This window comes from Mustela nivalis, assembly GCF_964662115.1.
Source record: "Mustela nivalis genome assembly, chromosome: 7".
Classification (NCBI taxonomy): Eukaryota; Metazoa; Chordata; class Mammalia; order Carnivora; family Mustelidae; genus Mustela; species Mustela nivalis.
In genome coordinates, this window is record NC_139026.1 from 49268986 (window position 1) to 49288956 (window position 19971).

General features: G+C 40.7%; 1 protein-coding gene across 16 annotated transcripts in view; it reads left to right on the forward strand.

Annotated features, from left to right (window-relative positions):
• Positions 1 to 19971, forward strand: part of GRIP1 (glutamate receptor interacting protein 1) — a 674728-nt gene that overhangs the window by 392952 nt on the left and 261805 nt on the right. For 2 of the 16 annotated variants that reach the window (XM_082740984.1, XM_082740972.1), the window contains exon 1: positions 12591 to 12794. The exons of 12 other annotated variants lie outside the window; for them this stretch is intronic. In XM_082740984.1, coding sequence (XP_082597110.1) covers positions 12740 to 12794 — 55 coding nt within the window. In that variant the 5' untranslated portion in view covers positions 12591 to 12739. Of the gene's footprint in view, positions 1 to 12589; positions 12795 to 19971 lie in introns of those variants that run through there. 2 more of the 16 variants (XM_082740982.1, XM_082740974.1) reach the window with 2 other exon arrangements.

A 19971-nucleotide genomic window follows, 5' to 3' on the forward strand; every position in this document is an offset into this window, starting at 1 on the left:
AGCCAGGGAGTTTCTAAAACCTTCTAGGAAAACTCCCAAGAGACTGGGATCCTACGTCCAAGATGGATGCTCAGGGAGAAGCCAAAGATCTAGGGGAGCCTCTGGGAACCCAGAGAGGATTCAGAAATGAAGACAGAGGCTCCAGAACCTGACACTTCTTATTAGAGCTTCCATAGCCAACACCCCCAGAAGCATCCAGACCCCTCAGGTGACCTTACACTAGAAATCCCCAGACTGTTCCAGAATGCATATGCCAGACATGTGCAGTGCCTACTGCCAGCCTGTGGTTAATATAATGCTTCCTAGAATGTCTATATATTCAGCTTCTATTCTATAGTTGATCTTAGCCAAAAGGCCGAGAAGCGGTCAACTCCTCTTCTATAAGAAAAGGGCTAAGGAAGAGAAATCCAGAGATAGTAAGGACCTTCTGCAAGTGAAAGCTATGGTAGGACCCCACCACCTGGAGCTGAGGTGCCTCCATTAGGGCTGCCTTCTGGGCACATGAATTGGAGAGGTACAGCTCTTGTGTGGTTAGTCCTCAGCCTTTTACACCCCAGCATACACTGACTGTACACTTTGGAATAGGACATCCTTGTTCCCCTAGTCCTTTCCTCTTCATTCATGCTTTCTTTCATTCAAGAAAAAGAAACTCATTAAGAACTGACTGTTCTCCAAGTCTTAGGTGCCAAGACCCTCAAGATGCAAAGACTTGCCTTTGTCTCTCCCTCCCACTCCCCCTCCCCCGGAAACTTTCAGTTCCCTGAAGAGTTGACTGGACAAATTACAATCATTGCTCCAAAGCGTGGTGAGCAAGTAGAAGGAACTCCCTCAACTGCCAAAAGGGGGCAATAATAGTTTCTCCTGCATGGACTTTTTGTGAAAATTCACTGAGAAAATCAATGTATGTCAATGCTTAGACCGTGCCCGGTACCCAGGGAGCTTCACATAAGTGCTAACCAGGCCATTGCTGCTGCTGGCAATGACAGTAATGATGGAAAACATGACAATAGTCATCATAACCCATGGACCTCATCCCCGAATTCTAGTCAGAATGCGGGTCTCTCTAATCTCCCCACCACCTTTCCTTCATTTGGGCCCTCTCTTGGCTTTCCCCTACACTCCTGGTTTCCTGGTACCTGTCTACCTGTGATCCTATCATGGATACTCAGTGAGTCCTTGCATTGCTGTGGACACAGACTGAGCTGCATAAGAGCTCATGAGCTGCATAAGAACTCCAAGGGGCCCTTTGCAAGTTCATCCTCGCAGCTGGACTTAGTTTCCCAGTCACCCCATCTGTTCCTGCAGCCTACCTGAACCCTGTGTTCTCACTTCTGATCCTTTGCCACCCTCTAGTAGCTATCCACCCCACTGCACAGCCGGAATCCAAAACCCACTTGGCTCTTGCTGGATGTCAGGGGCTCACCTACCTGGATCTTAAGAAGATACCCGATAAGAGAGAGAGACCAAACGTAGACTATCCCTCCACACCAGCTTGTTTTCTCTTATTCCTCGTTTCTGCTCTCCTTTCGCCTTTATCGAGCCTTGTCCCCATCTAGGCATTATTAAAAGGTTGGTCCTCTTTTAGAGGAAAATAAAAGAAACAACTTGACGTGGTTTTTTTCCTCCTCAAATCAGTGATCAGTGAGTGAAAGTGTTTGTAAGATATCTCCAAGGAGCCCTTAATGTTATTTTTATGGGGAAAAAAGTGAAAAATAATGGCTACTATTTTTTTTTAACAGAGTGAAAAGAGTCCTTCAGGGGTGTGGTAATGAGTTTAGGAACACAGCTTAGGTAATGGTTAGCTGAAACCTTTGAGATTTGCTAAAAAGGGGATTTCCTATGAAGGAAGCACAGAAGGAGCAAGACCTTTCTCTTCCTTGTTTTCTGCGTCTGTACTTCTTATATCACTATATTATTACAAATGGTGTGCACCCTGGAGCCTCTTAACTTTTTTTCAGTACACACACACACACACACACACACACACATTTACACACATACATATCTATTTGAATTTGAATATTGTTATTTTTCATAACCCTCCTATTCCTTGTAGAGCACTTTAAAATCAACAAAGTGCCTTCTTGTTATCTCATTTGCAGTATAATGCTGATAAAATATCAGTATTGTAATAAAATGGCAGAACTGTAGGGGAGTTTAGAGAGACCATCAAGATGCCTGGGTGGCTCATTTGGTTAAGCATCCAACTCTTGGTTTTGGCTCAGGTCATGATCTCAGGGTCTGAGATGAACCCTGTGTCGGGCTCTGCATTCAGTGGGGGTCTGCTTGAGATTTGTAGTCATTCTAACAAAAATCCTAGGATTGCAGCTCATCAGACAGGCTTGTATGACTGCCTATTTCTGCACCAATCCATGTGATTAAGTGGATCATGTGCTCATTTGGTCAGACCTAATGCCCTGGAGGGGTGATGAGGGGGGTGCCCACTCCACCCACACTGCATGGACTGACAGTGGCTCCTCAAAGAGTAAAAGAGTAAAGTGTTACTCTTCTTCAAAGGGGAGGTGAGCCTTGATGCTGCACAGATAAGCAGTTCATATGGCTTTATGTCATCTTATGTAAAATGGTTCTGTAGTTTGTTGTTTGGAATTCTGGTGTAGAGTGTAGAGAGTGTTCTGTGTTGAAATTCCCCCACTAGTATCCTTTTTTGGCAAAAAAGAGTGTGATCTTTTTTACCTTCGTACTTGCAGGACCCATGGTGGTGGTGAGCATAAAGGAGTTGCTCAGGAACTCTTACCCAAGATCAAACAGCCAATCCGTACCACATCCAAATTTAACCTGAGACTTCTGTGTTCTTAGGACATCTTTCCCTTCTGCCATCCTATTTCCCATATATACTTTTCCTTTTTCATACTTTCCACCATCATTTCCGTGTCATTTGGTTATAATATTATAGTGGATGATGGCATTAGTCCTCCAATTGTATTGCACGTGGCTTGGAGGACTGATGGAGTCTGTCAATTTCATTGTGTCTGATATGGTAATAATATCAAGACTTCCTTTTCCCTCATTGCATTCAAATTCTTTAGATGGTTATGTCTCTCTGGGATATCTTAAAATATTGTCAGCTCAACTTTATTTGAATGAGTAAAGTGTCTTAGAACTGAGGTGGCTTGGAGGTGTAGTTTGTTTTTAATGCCTGCCTTTCTTACCACGGAAGGTGTAACTTCTGTGTCAACAAAATGAAAACTGTCAAAATAGCAGCTAAAACAAGCAACAAGGTGAGTTTGGAGGTTAATTGTTATAGTACAAAGTCCTGCTGAAGATGGAATTACAAAGTTATTTAGCTGTGTACTACTGGGTTTAGAAAGTTTTAAAAACAGACACATCTGCTATTTTAGAATACATAATATCCTTGACAGCCCGTAATTATGGGCGTTAGACCAGAATCTGCTATCAAGATAATTCGCATTTGCTACTTTCTTTTTTCTCGCCAAGCCAGAGAGAATTCTTTTTAATTTTAGCATCTTTTACTTTGGGTTTTTCTTGGTTGCTCTTGCTGCCTCTGACTTCAGTGAAAAACTAGCTGTGTTGTGTGTTTCTTCATATTTGGAGAACAACAGGATCCTTATGAATCATCGTGTCAGAAGCGCCAGGAATAAATCTGAGGTGTGTTCTGGAAAGGAAGGTACATGGCATCTTTCTGCCCTCCCCCCTCCACAAACAGACAGTCTTCAAGAAACATGTTGTTATTTGGAAGAATTTGCTCTTAACGTGGCAGAACCCTTTTTTTTTTTTTCATCCTAAAGTTGTTAACTTCATCTTTTGTAGAAGAGCTTTAGAAATAGTATTGCTTATAAAAGAAGTCCACTAGAAGGGAGTCCCCATGCCCAACTTATTTATTTGTCAAAAATTTTATTGAATATTGCCCATGTGCTGGGTACAGTGCTAGGCAATGAACACAGACCCCCCCCCCCAAAAAAAAATCTCTAATTTGGAGAAAGAAAAAGCTCTAGGTGGCAGAAGGCAGATAATAAACAAATAATAAAATAGTATGTTAGATAGTGTTTAGTGACCTCGGGAAAAATAAATCAATAGGTTATAATAGATTAAGTATGGAGGTGGGCTGTATAAGAACTTTAGCCAAACCCCTTGGGAAATTCTATTTCTGCCCTTGATCTGATCTTGTTCCCATGCACACACTCCTTATGATTAGGCTTTTGAATTAGTTTTGTTTCTTGCCTTCTTACTAGCACATAAACCCCTGCACACATCCTGGAGGTGTGGAAAATTAGCAGTCCCTTAAGTCAGCTTTAGTCCCTGCTCCTATAAGTTAGTCTTTTTAATATCTATAGAGCCTCTCCTGTTAGATTTCCCTTTAAAAAAAAATTGAGGTATCATTGACATATAACATTGTATTAGTTTCTTGTACACAACATGATTCATTATTTGAATACATTGCAAAAGCATCACCATACTGATACCAGTAATTCCTGTTAACATCAGTCACCATACGTAACTAACAGAATTTTTGTGTGTGTGATGAGAATTTTTAAGATTTATTCTCCTAGGGCGGAAAAAAAGTTTGTACCAAAAAAAAAAAAAAAAAAAAAAAAAAAAGATTTACTCTCTTAGCAATTTTCAGATATGGAGTACAGTAGTCACTATGCTGTACATTGTATCCCCAGGACTTATTTAATTCATAACTAGAAGTTCATACCTGCTGACCACCTTCACCCATTTTGCTTGCTCCCCATGTCTTGCTTCTGGCTACCCTCCAATCTGTTTTCTCTATCTATAAGCTTGGGTTTGGTTTTTTTTAGATTTCACATGTAAGTAAGATCATACAGTATATGTGTCTTTCTCAGTCTGACACTTCGTGTAGCATAATATCCTCAGGGTCCATCCATGTTGTCACAGGGGCAAGATTTCAGTCTTTTTATAGCTGAATAATGTTCCATTATATGCTTATATGTATATGATACTATATACACACACACACACATATAATACAAACATACATTTTCTTTATCCATTGACACACACTTAGGTAGTTTTCTTATCTTGGCTATTGTAAATAATGCTGCAGGAACCTGGAGGTGCAAATTTATTTTCGAATTAGTGGTTTGGTTTGGTTATGTCTTGGGTTTTTTTGTGTGGTTTTTTTTTTTGTTCTGTTTTGTTTTTGTTTTTGTTTTGGATAAATACCAGAAGTGGAATTGCTGGATCATATAGTAGTTCTATTTTAAATTTTTTGAGGACCTTCCATACTGTTTTCCACAGTAGCTGCACACAGTTTGCATTCCCACCAACAGGAGGCAAGGGTCCCCTATTTCTCCATGTCCTCACCAACACTTGTTATTTCTTGCCTTTTTTTTTTTTTTTTAAATAATAGCTGGTCTTACAGGTGGGAGACGATAGTTCATTGTAGATTTGATTGTTATTTTCCTGACAGTTGGTGATGTTGTCTCATACTTGGTGGGCATCTGTATCTTCTTTGCAAATGTCTATTCAGATCCTCTACTTACTCTTAGTCAGATTTTTTTTTCTTTTCTTTTCTTTTCTTTTTTCTTTTTTTTTCTTTTTTTGTTATTGAGTTGTATGAGCTCTTTATATATTTTGGGTATTATCCCCTTATCAGATATATGATTTACAAAGATTTTCTCTCATTCAGTAGTTTGCCTTCTCATTTTCTGGGTGGTTTCCTTTGCTGGGCAGAAGGTTTTTTGTATGACATAGTCCACCTTTCTTCATTGTTCAGATAACAGGCTTACCTCTAGGTGATCTTCACAGTATAGTCAAAGTATTTGAATATCCTGGGCTATCTGTTGTCCTAATGCATGAGATGATTTATATTAAGTACCCTTTAATTTTGCCCTAAAAAACCCTCAAAACTATGGAGCTTTCAACTAGATGTTCATGGTCAGAATGGGAGAGTCTTGAGAGGGGTTTTAAAGAAGGACTTGAAAGGAACGGACTGCTGAGGAAAAGGGTGTTGATGTCAGCAAGAGCATGAAGGAGGAAAAGGCATCTTGCTGGGGACAAAGTGAGGGGCTAGATTGGGTTCCTGGATAATCTGAGATGGTCATGGGTATGACACAGATCTGGGAATCAAGGACCAGGGAATGTGGTTTGGAATGAGAGCAAGATTGAGTCATAGACCCAAGATTTGAGGCTGCTGGAACCTGGAGTAAATTCAGTGCAGCAGAAGGGGGTAAGGTGCTCTGACGGTATTTGAGGCAATGCCATCATTCAGGAACAGGAGAGGAAAATATATGAGGGCAGGAAACATTTTAGGAGTTGAGGGGAGATTATCTCATGCCATTGCAATCATGGAAGACTTCATGGAAAACAAATCATTTTGATTCTTAATCCTAGCCCTACCTCAAGAGTCTGGGCCCTATAACCAAATGCCAGATGATATGATTGTATTCCCTACCAAAAACAGAGTGATTAGTGAAATTGTTTTCCCATTCTCTGTTCTAGGCACTTTACACAAATAATTCAGTGAATTATGAAAACAAGCCAAGAAAGGATTTTCACCATTTTACAAATGAAGAGCAGAGAGATTCGCTAACTTGCTCAAGGTGACACAGCCATTTAGTGGGAAAAGCAGGATGAAAGCCGGTCAATTTAATTCTAAAGGCTGGGTTTTGTTTTTGTTTTTAAAAGATATTTATTTATTTATTTGACATACAGAGATCACAAGTAGGCAGAGAAGGCAGCCAGAGAGGGGCAGGGGAGAAGCGGGCTCTCTGCTAAGCAGGGAGCCTGATGCAGGGCTCGATCCCAGGACCCTGAGATCATGACCTGAGCCGAAGGCAGAGGCTTTAACCCACTGAGCCACCCAGGCGCCCCCTAAAGCCTGGTCTTCTGACCACTATACCATCTTCTCTCTCCATGGGGCCGCAGTAACTAGTCAGTTTAACCTGGTCTCTTATGGGGCTGATTTCTGGCACGTTTTCTTGTGTGCTCTATTTCTCATTCTCTCCACACTCCATTCTTTACCATTTCCCACCTGATGCTTTCAGCTGACAAATTTCTAAGGTTGTTACCTTGGTGGGAGCTTTCCTGGCCTTCTCATGTGAGGTGGAGGCAAACTTCTTGCCTTGGCCCCGTGAAGAGCATTAGAGCCGTGAGCAGATCAGCAAATCCCACACACAGTGTGCATTACACCCTCCCTCTGAAGGCAGGCCCCCCAGAGGCTCACAGCCACTAAGTGCTTCTTAATCACCCTGGATTTGCCACAGTATATCCTAATGACACTTCCTAAAGGGCATCATTACTTCCACACAAATGTTTTCTCATAAAATATTTGTAAAAAATGCCTAATAAATCCTGTCTTGGGCAATTACACCAAATCTCCACACCCTTGGAACCTCTCTCTGCACATAAGGTCTGGCTTTGCCGGCTTCTCAGTGGTCCTCAGCGGCAGCTCGGCATGGACGGGTTCCGTGCGGAGCCCCATCCAAGAGTTTGGTCTCACGCTGACACACTTCGTGAATTCAGTGGTAGGTGGTGGTCACGAGAATTAGAATGTGTGTGAGGATCATAGTTACTTTAAACACTGTTGAAAAGGAAATGAAAAACAACTGATTATCATAAGCTAAGCATGAACTAGTGAGATTGTCCATAAGTAGCTGAATAGGAGGTTCTCCTCACATTTTGAAACCTCCAAGAACTCCATTTTCTAAAATCCCCTCAAGACTTGGGAGATGCCTAACAATTACCAAGTGTGAGGGGGGAAAAGTCAGTATACTGATTCAATACTAGCAAATTCAAGATATCCTGTGCTGTCCAAATAATGACCTCGCCATGCTAAACATTTAGAATCAACTGCATTCGATGAAAAAGAAAGGTAAGAGCCCAATACTCAAGCCAGTGGGATCTATCAAGTATATTTTGTAACAGATTTACAAAATCAGCTGACACGAAGAAGAAGGTACACATTACGTTAGTACTTTAATCAAATTGATTCTAATGATATAAAATAGCGGGGTATTTATTTGTGGAGTTGACCCCATTGTGTGTGTGTGTGTGTGTGTGTGTGTGTGTTTAATGAACTTCCTAGGGCACGTGGGTGGCTTTGTAAGTTAAGCTTCTGACTTCGGTTCAGGTTTTCATCCCGGGTCCTGAGGTCCTACGTGATGCTCCCCAGTCAGCAGGGAGTCTGCTTGTCCCTGTCTCTCTGCCCCTCCCCCTGTTCATGCTCTCTCCACACCCCTCAAATAAATAAATAAAATCCTAAAAATAAATAAAATAAATGAATTTCCCAGGTAGAGGTATATGGCAGAAAACCTGTGGCTTATGATTTATTGTGAATCAGAAGAATCGTAAGCAGCAGTGTTTATTTTGGGGGCTGGAGATTTTACAAAGAAAGAGTCCAATAGAGAAGCATCAAGGAGATGAGAATTAGCAAAGTAGATCATCTGTGTGGCAGAGGGGGTTGTTCCCATTGTTGATAGTGCTGCAGAATAGTTTTGGAAATATGTTGGAGGTGTACCTGTCTGGCTCAGTCAGTGGAGCATGCAACTCTTGATCTCAGGGTCATGAGTTCAAGCCCCATGTTAGGCACGAAGCCTACTTAAAAATAAATTATATACATTTATATTTATATTTATTATATACATTATTATATTTATGTATAATTATATGTATATAATTATATATAATATATATTATATTTGTGTATAATTATATATATGTATAATTTATGTATATAAATATTATTATATATAAATTATATACATTATATTTATATTTATTATTTTATATATAATATATAAGTATGTGTTATATGTAATATATATTTTATATTTATAATATACATTATGTTATATATGAATATATATGATTATTATATATTTATCATATATTTATGTTTATAAGTATATTTCTATTTATTTTATATATTTATATATAAATAAATTTTATAAATATATGATATATATGATATAAATTTTATATATGTATATATGAATCCTAAGCCAGTCTGAAATGTTGTTTTGGTTTGGTTTGGTTTGGTTTGGTTTTGGTCCACACTTCCATTCTCCATCCCATGATGAAATTTGTACCATACTGTCACTGGCAGTAATATGAAACTATTTAAAAACAAATATAACAAAGATACCACCCAGTCAGAATGGACTCTTCTGGTAAACACTTGGGTCATAATGGTCTGGAACCTGGAGGAAGTGGTCTTAACCACCTCCAGTTTCTGGGTCCTTTCAGTCACCGTGGTTGTGGACACACACTAGCAGGACCTAAGAGGGGCGTGGGTAGGGGCAGGGGAGAAGGGGAGCTCGAAGTGGTAGACTGTAAAATGTAACTGCACAGAAAGGTTCTTTGTTCATTGGATTCTCCCCTTGTAATCAAGATAACTGTTTCTATCAGTGGAGAAGGGACACAGTGAAAAGATAAAGAGTAGAAAGAATATTCCGCCCAGGTGAGAGGCCTTGGACTCTTTTCCTGTTCTTTGCAACTTACTGGCTGAGTGACTTTGATGAAGAATTCTCTCTCTGAGAACCAGGTTCCTTACCAGAAACAAAACCCCACACCAGAGTCATGCCAGTGAAACATTGTGTATGACAGTGCTTTGTAAACACACACACACAGGAAGTCTTATTTATTTATTTAGAGAGGGAGGGGGCAGGGAAGAGCTGATAGAGAGGGAGAATCTCAAGCAGATTCCCCAATGGGTGTGGAGACCCACATGGGCCTAGATCTTGAAACCCTGAGATCATGACCTGAGCCAAAATCAGGAGTCAGACACTTAACTGACTGAGCCACCTAGGGGGCCTGGAAAACTAGTATTATAAAGAAATGGTGAAATAAGAATTATCATTTTAAAGGAGTAATCAGCCCTGAATCCAGTAAGCACATGTTTTCATATACTGAGATTTAAAAAAAAAAAAAGGTTAAACTTCATCAATTTCCAGATCACTTTGGATCTTAGTCAGAAAAATAGTTTCTACCATTTTGCCTGCTTTGTATCTCTACAGTCCCCACCCACTTGGTGACCCTCCAAGAGCATGCTGTTAAGTTTGTGTTATCTAGACCCCCACCGAGCCACCGTAATCGACACAGTTGATTATAGGGTTCCACCAACAAATACTTATATTAAACTGGTGGCTGAGAAATGTAGGTTACTTGGTCCAAGGGCGGCTTATGTTAGTAGGCTGTGGTTCCGTTGCCTCGCCTTCTTGGGACCTCTGTCCTATGGGCCCGTGAGCTGTGAGATAGAAAAAGCTTGCCTGCTAGAAGCCGTTCTGTCAGCATTAGAGTCCAGGATGTAGGCGAGGCTGGAGTCAGGTGAAGAGAGGAGGAAGGGCTTCGGATAAGGAGGAAGAGCTGGGAATGGCTCCTGAGGAAATCTCTCAGGACCAGAGAGACCAAAAATGGAAGGAGGTAGGAACACGTGGCAGATTCCTTCATTTCCTAGAAAAGGGTCACTCCAAGATGGTTCTATTTCTGTAAGAATCCTGGAGCTCAGCCTGAGCTGGCTAATAGGATATATATGGATTGGCAGCCATAATTTCCAAAGAGAAAAAAAAAAAAAATCCCCTAATTTGAGCCTCCAGGAACCTTTCAAGCGGCTCCAGGGTAGGGTTTTTTCTACTGCCAGGAAAGTAGGGTATTTTAGCAGTTCTGAGGATCTTTCTTAGGACCAGAAGACAGAGCATTGAAAAAAGAATGAGCATTCTAGTAAAAGAGGAAATATTTGATCACTTTAGCCTTAAGGAAGAAGCAAATTAGATCTGAGTAAGCATAACAGCAGGGGGCAAGAGATTCCTGTATGATTCTGAGTTTTATTTGAATAGACATTAATAAAATGGGCTGGAGTGGTGCTAGTCCACAGGCAAGATTTTACTAATGCTATTTGACGACGGCATATTCTGAGTACTGATTTAAAGAAAGATGTGAAATTAGGAGAGGATCTTTTAAAGAGCTAACTATAAATATTTATCTCACTTTGGTTAATAACCCAATTCTCTAGCACTAAGGTACATTTCTATTACAGCAAAAAAAAAAAAAAAAAATCAAGGAAGCTAGAAGATTACTAGGGATGACCTAATAAAGATGAAAATGAGATGGGTTGAAATGCAAAAACAGATTTATGCTAATTGGAGCAGTTATAAAAATTCGATTCTGTAATACAATCTATTTAATGTACTTTCCTATTGATTAGTGGCAGCTGACTGCTTTAGCGAGGCTGTCTTTGGTCAGGGAATTGTGTTCTTTTCAAAACCTTTAAAGTAAATGCTTATGATATTCAGCTACTTTTTACACAAATTATTTTCCTATTAGACCCCAAATAGAAAGCATATTCATTTCAATATCAGTAAGTTGAAATTGTTTGACTTAATATGGAATTTATGAATGAAGAGGAGAAAGCTCTATGACTAACTTTGGGTTATTGGAAGTTATTTTAGAAACCAGTTTGATAGGGTTTGGTTTTTTTTTTGTTTTTTTTTTTTTTTCCCAGCCTTGGGGGTAGAAAATAACACTGTATGAATAATTCATTTAGTCCTAGAAATATTAGTTAAATAGTTTGGACAGTGGTATATCTTTTTATTTTGACTAATTGTTGTTGTTGTTGTTTTTAAAGTTCCTGGCCAACTGTGATTTTTCTGGAGGGGTTCTGAATGTTTGTATTAACTCCTGCAGGAGCTTCTTGGATTTTTATGAAAATTCCATACCAAATGTTAGTTTGTATTGACTGGTGAGTAGGCTGGTGTAAGCAGATGGAGAAATGTGCTCCGCCTTCTTGTCATTTTGTGAATGGATTGTGAAGGGTTTGTTAATTTCCTCTTCACTCCACTGAAGCAGAGATACTGACAGATATCTGCAATGTCGCAAGACTGTTTTATTTGCATAATGAGAAGAATGGTTTGGGGGAGGGCTGTTAAATAAAGTACATTAAAAATAGAAGTACTTGGCCTTGTTTATATTTATTCCTGGTATCTTTAGGAACAGTCTTGACTGTGTTGCTTTCCAGCCAATTTTTTTTTTTTTTTTTTGAAAGAGTAGTTAAGGGGACCGGGTCTCCCTCTGCCTGATGGTCCCCTTGCCTGAGCCCTTTCCGTTACCCCTTCTTGCATTTCGTCTCCAAACCTAGACTGCCTGGGCCCCTCACAGATTTGCAAAGTGCCAAATAGGTCTTTCTGACTCTGTGATAGGGCTGTTTCCCTTCTATTTTGTTCTGAATCCCAGAGATAAATTGCCTCCCTCCCTTGTGCCTTCCATTCTTGTTGCGAAAAAATAGTAGATGATATATGCGTTTCTTTGTGAAGTGTGGGTGCAAGCATTTCACTACCATTTCCAGTTAAATGAGACACATAAAGCACGCTGACTTGGTGCTGAGCTGAGAGGGAGCAGGGGTCGGTGAAACGGCTGGAATACATAGCCCTTTGCCTCAAACTGAATGCATTGCTCGGCGCTTAGTATTAGATTTATGGAACGGCTCCTCTCCCAGCGTTGTCCCTGTTTTCCACAATTTGGTGCTTTGTTGCTATCGAAACAGCCTCACTTTCTAAGCCATTGTGATTGTGCAGGGGGAGGAGGCTGTGGCGGGCAGGGGTGGTAGTAGTTGTGAATGACACAGCTTTGCCAGATGACATGTAGCGGACCTCTGCATCAGCCAAGAGGAATTAAGCTTTGTCACTCCCCACTGGGACTACCTTTCTCCTGGTATGTGCGCAAGGAATTCATATGCTGCTGCCTCTGCGGCCACCAGAGCAGAGCCCTGAGTACACTTTGCCACAGAAAGCAGTGAGCAAGAATGATAGCTGTCTCTTTTAAATGCCGTTGCCAAATTCTGAGACGACTTACTAAAGGTACCGTGATTTCCTTGTTATTCACTCTTCGCGTCTGTTGCAGTCGCCTAGAAACACAGTTTAACGGTTTTTACTTTCAGATATGACTGCCTTTACGATTTATTGTCAGGCAACAAAGAATTCCGTGAAATATGCATAAATAGACGTACAGGTAGAGTCGGCATTGCTTTTTGTCCTTCCATCCTGGTTGTGTTCATGCTGAGATTAGGAAGAAACCTGGCTTGTGTGGGTTTTTTTTTTTTCTTTTCCTTTTCTTTTCTTTCTTTCTTGCTTTCTTTTTTTTTCTTCTTCTTAACGACTTCAGTCATTGCTGAAAAGAAAACGTGTTGGGGTCCGGTGCTGAAGTTATCATGAGAAACCGTCATTTTGCATACTGATTAACTGGTCAAGAGAAGTCAAGTGTGTGTTACCGTCCTTTGCCTCATACATGTGCTAAACGCAGCTGGCAGCTTCAGGACTCGCACAGCTGGGGAATCTACAGAATCATTGTATATTTGATTAATTTCCAACATCTCATGAGCTTTATCTGAGGACAGCTTTATTTTGGTTTTATGTGTTAGCAGTGCACGTTCAGAAGTGTAGGTAATTTGAAATGCTCTGGTCCTAGGTGATATTTGAAGAAGTTTATTTGAAAGTAAAAATCATTGCTCTGTAGCTTATCATCAAGAATTGCTGGCTCGAGATTATCTCTCTTAGAACTCTAAAATATTAATTAAATCTCTCTGAAACATTTAAATTATGCTTTTCTTGGAAATCCCTCGATCTGTGTCATCTCATTTTACTTTGTGTGCCTTCTGTTCCAAAGTTAGTGAATGCTTAAAAATTCTCCCTTAGCTACGTATAGATATGAGAGCCCTCTTGCTTTCTTTTCTTTAGATAGGATCTTCCTTAGAATTTATTATTTAAAAAAAAAAAAAACTTTACTCATTGGTGTACCTGCAAATGTCTTTCTTTTTTAGCTTGTAATATAGAGTACTGTCAAGTAATTAATGGGGGTAATTATGCTCTAGGAGCTCTGAACCTATAAATATGGTAATGGATGCTATTTATATCAGTTTAGCTTGACATATCAGAGTTCTTTGATCACCAGCAGTGCAGCTAAAAATGCAATTAATATTTTATTTGGCAGAAGAATAAGCACAAAGCAAATAGTGAGAAATAGATCTTGAGTCAATAACAGGAAAGAGAATAAATACTATAGCCCAACTTACCCAATGCATTTGCAAGTTGTTTGGATAGTAGAACAAGTCTTTTAAAAGGTACTTTGGGGAAAATATAGGAAAGACTATCCATTTTAAATTAGGCTGTTAGCATGGGGTTGTAAATTCTGTTTTGGTGGTATCCTTGGCAATTGGTATAAATGCATAATTTCTGTTTATGAATCACTATTAAAAGACTATCCTTCATGTTTTGGTTTTGGCTAAGATTTTTAAAGAAAGGACTCTTATTCTGAAAAGTTCTTTTCTTAGCTGATTTTAGCATTTACCTATCTTGATGTTGAGAAGTTGATGCTCTTCTTACACGAAAATCATGGAACAATAATTTTTACTCATGTGTATCAGAAATTCTTTCATAAGTCCTACATATTAAAAATGAGAGTGGACCCAAACAATGTTATTACAAATATTTTTTTAAACTTTTACCAGTTTTCTGAGTCTTTTGGAAGCATTGGTCGCCTGCAGTGGAAGGGGATTTAAATGTTTATTAAGGTAGTTGCTAAAAATCTGGAAAAATGAAGAAAGTATTAACGCCTTCTTTGTAGTTGCCATTTCTTTTCCCCCCAAAATCTTTGTATCTGCTGTTTTCTATTCAGTACGTAGCTTAATACTGTCAATTGATGACTAAAATAAAATCTGTATATGGAAACAATTTACCATAATTTGACTCCTCTGCATGTCGGACTGGATGTTGGAGCATTGGCAGGGGTATGCCTGAGTGGGGCAGTGCCTTTCCTTGCTATCCACTCACAGTTCAGTCACACCAGGTTCAAGGCCCACCAAAGCTACCTGTTGTTCATTGAGTTCTTTGAACGCCACCCCTACCTGTGGTGCTCTTTTTCTTAGGCTGCTCTAATAAAACCAAGAAATATAAGGAATTGTCATCTTAATGGTCCTCCTTCGGGTTTTCTTGGGGGTGGGGGTGGTGCAGATATGATTGTGGATTTGCACTGGGATGAAGTTTCCTTCTTTGCTGGCCACACAATTCCCACACCCTCAACCTCCACCCCAAAAACCTGTATATTGTTTATACTCACTGAGGACTGCCACTAATACACCTTCTCCAGATACTTAGCACAGTGTAGTAGGCTCAGAGTAATGTTTGGTAAAATGAATAGGATTTGCATAGTTGAAATGGGTGGGACTTGTGAATTATCCATGAAAGTTTAGCAAATGTTTCAAGTTCTTTAGTAGACCCCTGGTGGCTAGAACCTTATCCAGATCTTGGGCGGGGGAGGGGAGATGAGCTTCATGTTTCCAAAACAACCTTGCTTCATGTAGCCCACAATTGCAATGGCAATTGCAGTTATCTTTTTTAATTCTCTTAAGGAGAAAAGGGTGCAATAAAAGGAAAACTGTTTTCTACATATACCTACATTCTTTGTAGCTGACTTGTTTTTTAGCTTCTTCATTCACCTCTCTATGTAGCTGATGCCTGTGTGTGCCAGGGACTGTGATTTTTTTTTGCGCTAGAATCCTAGGCGGGCATTTTTATACGTGTATCAAGCATTTTTTAAAAATTTTTAATTTTTTTATAAACATATAATGTATTATTAGCCCCAGGGGTACAGGTCTGTGAATCTCCAGGTTTACACACTTCACAGCTTCACAGCACTCACCATATCACATACCCTCCCCAATGTCCATAACCCTACCACCCTCTCCCTAACCCCCCTCCCCGCAGTCACCCTCAGTTTGTTTTGTGACAGTAAGAGTCTCTTATGGTTTCTCTCCCTCCCGATCCCATCTTGTTTCATTTATTCTTTTCCTACCCCCCCCAAACCCCTCACATTGCATCTCTACTTCCTCATATCAGGGAGATCATATGCTAGTTGTCTTTCTCTGATTGACTTATTTCGCTAAGCATAATATCCTCTAGTCCCATCCATGTCATTGCAAATGGCAAGTTTCATTTCTTTTTGATGGCTGCATAGTATTCCATTGTAGACATTATATACCTCGTCTTCTTTATCCATTCATCTGTTGATGGGCATCTAGGCTTCTTCTATAGTTTGGCTATTGTGGACATTGCTGCTATAAACATGTGGGTGCACGTGCCCCTTCGGATCACTATGTTTGTATCTTTAGGGTAAATACCCAGTAGTGCAATTGCTGGGTCATAAGGTAGCTCTATTTTCAACTTTTTGAGGATCCTCCATGCTGTTTTCCAGAGTGGTTGTACCAGCTTGCATTCCCACCAACAGTGTAGGAGGGTTCCCCTTTCTCCACATCCTCGCCAGCATCTGTCGTTTCCTGACTTGTTAATTTTAGCCATTCTGACTGGTGTGAGGTGGTATCTCACTGTTGTTTTGATTTTTATTTTCCTGATGCTGAGTGATGTGGAACACTTTTTCATGTGTCTGTTGGCCATCTGGATGTCTTCTTTGTAGAAATGTTTGTTCATGGCCTCTGCCCATTTCTTGATTGGATTATTTGTTCTTTGGGTGTTGTTTGTATCAAGCATTTTTTTAATCAATATATTTTTAACAATAAGTGAGTAGTTCTTTATTTGAGAATAATTTTCAAGGATCATCCCACACAGAAGCATGGCCCACAGTATTATATCAGAGTATGTTTTAGGCAAACTTAACACTTCTCAGATTTGGGCATCGAGTCTTCTTTTCTTATGAAGCCTTCAAACAACTTCCAATTTGTTTGCCTTCTTGGTCCCCTACAAAGGTAGAACCAGAAGAAAATAACTTTAACTTGAAAGGCCTGCCCCTACCATTAGGACAGGAACTTTGAGCCCCCCCCCCCCATAGACCAAATATTCGTCAAAAGCATTCTTTTTCACCTAGCACTGAAATCTGGAGACAGGCCTAGTGGAGTCTTCTGCCACTAGGCCTGTCCTCTCCTGCAGAATGAGACTGTCTGCTGATTACCTGGCCTTGGAGCCAAATTCAAAAATAACATTTTCTTGGGCGCCTGGGTGGCTCAGTGGGTTAGGCCGCTGCCTTCAGCTCAGGTCATGATCTCAGGGTCCTGGGATCGAGTCCCGCATTGGGCTCTCTGCTCAGCAGGGAGCCTGCTTCCTCCTCTCTCTGCCTGCCTCTCTGCCTACTTGTGATCTCTCTCTGCCAAATAAATAAATAAATAAATATTTAAAAAAAAAATAACATTTTCTCAGCTTTCTAGCCACATCTGACAGAGGAAGTTTCTTGAGTGAGTAAAGGAAGCCTTCTTGGCGTCTACCTTCACAGCTGCTACATCTGGGAGTCCTGCTTTCTCCGCCGGGGGCTACGGGCCTTGAGAGAAGTGAATATGTTCTCTGAGAAGAGAATATATTTTCACAGCTTTGACAGGCTTTGTGCGCTCTCTCCTGTCATGGTTTCATCATTTCTTTTTCCTTGAGGCTGGTTGGCCTCATGTGCTCAGCATCACTTTCTGTGGTGGTAATGGGTGTGACTCTACTCCCTCCTCAGGGACCGCTGTTTGGGGCCCAGGAACCTGAACTTCCATGTCCCGCTGCCAGTGGCATTTTCCTTTCACCAGTTTCCCTCTGTCTACCAAAGTCAACAGCAGCCAATGAATGTTAACTGACATTCCATGGGGACCATGGCTCTCTTCACCCTTTGTGTTTTGTCACCATTCAGTTTGTCTTCCCGTCTTCTCTCTACTGGCTCAAACCTCATGTCCAAAATTATCTGCTTTCATTTTACTACAAATTCCAAAATCATAGATGGCCTCAGGGTCATTTTATTTCCTACCTGCCTTCCCTTCCTCTCTCTTCCCAAACACACAAGTGGCCTGGAATTAGAATTAACTGTCTCTGGCCTGTCCCATTAGCTTCCTAGACAGGCAGCCCTGTTGACCTGCATCCCAGTGGGGTATCTGAGTGAGACATTTGTGGCTGGCATCCAACTGTTCCCTGCTGTGCCTCTTTTCTTTTTCTCTGCCTCTTTCTCCTTCCTTATTTCTCCTCCCAACCTCAGTATCCTTTCTTCTCATCCACTGCCTGAGCATCCATGGGCATGACTTTAGCCACTGACCCCGAGCAGGACTAAAAGGCTTTGTTCCAATCATACCCGCAGTCTCTTCCCTTCAGTCTTTGCTCCTTACTCTTCCCCCGATGACAGACTCATCGTGCTTGAAAAGGAAGGTCAGACATTAATCTAGGACTTGTCTCCTGAGAGAACTGAAACTCAACTATCTTAGACAGCCAGCAATCTCATTCTTAATTCTCCCCAACAAGAACAATCTCACAACGTGTCTGACAGTCTTCCAAAGGATTATTCAAGTGACCTCTGAGTCCCTCTAAACTCCAAGATACTTTGACACTCATCCAGTGTTGAATTTTTTTCCTATTCAGAAATTCATTTCCCATATGCAATCTCAATCAACTGCAGTAATGCATTTAATTTTTTTGTTTGACAGAAAAGGAAAAAGACTTCTTATCCCTTCCCTTTCTGCTACGTTCTTTTAATCCAAGGAATTCCTCGGGCTCATGTCATTGTTCTGGACATGATTGCTCATCTTCTGATAGGCTCAGATTTTCTGTTTAGGTCCCTCTGCACTTGCCCATCTGTCTGTGTCTGGTCTCCCAGCTGCGCCAGCATTCTCCTCGAATGGCTCCTCATCCACTCTGTGACGTGATTCAGAATTGATTATCATCTAGGTTGAGAACGCCCTCTCTCTGCTGGACCCCAGTCTCCCATCTCCCCATCCTCATTTCTTTTGCTAACCCTCGCTGGCCTCCTCTGTCAGATCCTGCCATCTGGAACAGTTTGACTGTATCTCTTCACCTCATTAACTTTCCATCCCTTTTCAAACCTCACCTGAAAACATATCCTTTCTCCTTTGCCTCTACCACTCCATTTCACCCTATCAAAGCTAGTTTATCATTCCAGTCTATAAAATTTTTAAAAATACCCCATGCACTTAAAAGTTGTTTCACACAATAAAATTGCTTATTTTGTTGGAGTTTGAAGTGTTGCTAAAGCACGGACAACTTTCTCTCACAAACACAGAAACAGTCGGAAAGGGTGAATTCTGGAAACAGATCTCTGGGGTGTGTCCTTCTCCCCCAGGTGCTGCGAGTGGTGGTGAGTGTGATGGAATTCTTCCTGTCCTCCTGGCCCAGCGCTCTGGAGCATTTACATTGAACAGTGGCTTGTACCAGATTACTCCTAGTCGTCTCAGCCTTTTCTTTTGTAAACTGGCTAGACTTCTCGTAGTTCCAGGTTTATTTCCCACCCCCACTCCCCATCTTCTGCACAGGCATTGCATACTAGAAATGCTTTATCTCCTTGCGAGAGGCGCCTGTCCTGCTGAGGGACGATTTGGCTATCCCTCACATAACCTCCAATGAACTAGAAGGAGTCCATCCCCTTCTAACGTAATTGTGGCTGATCAGGAAGAAAAAGCTGGTTGGTTGCTGGGAAAAGGAAGGCCGATTTCAGATAGTCATGCTAATGTGTTAACTTGTACATTTGGGGAAAATGAGACTCAATGATTCATTTTTGCCACCAGATTTTTCTAGAGTAGTAGGAGTGGATGGGAACCATATATACGTGTCCATCTAGACATGAGAGAGAACCAACTAAAGCAATGCATCTCTGATCCCTTGACATTCCATTTGGTATAGGGGAAATAGAATTGATATGGAAGAAAGAAAATACATGATCCTGCCCCAGCTCTTCTTTTTTCACTGGTGTGGCGGAAATGAGAACGCCCTCACTGAATGTCGGTTTCCCCATCTACACGTTAAAAATCCTATGTGAAGACTTTTGTACGGTTTATGTTCATGTTAGCCATAACAAAATAATTTAATTTTAATTGACTACAGCAATTGATTTATTCAAAAAAATTTTTTAAATATTTCATTTATTTATTTGACAGAGAGAGATCACAAGTAGGCAGAGAGGCAGGCAGAGAGAGAGAAGGAAGCAGGCTCCCCGCTGAGCAAAGAGCCCGACGCGGGACCCGATCCCAGGACCCTGAGATCACGACCTGAGCCAAAG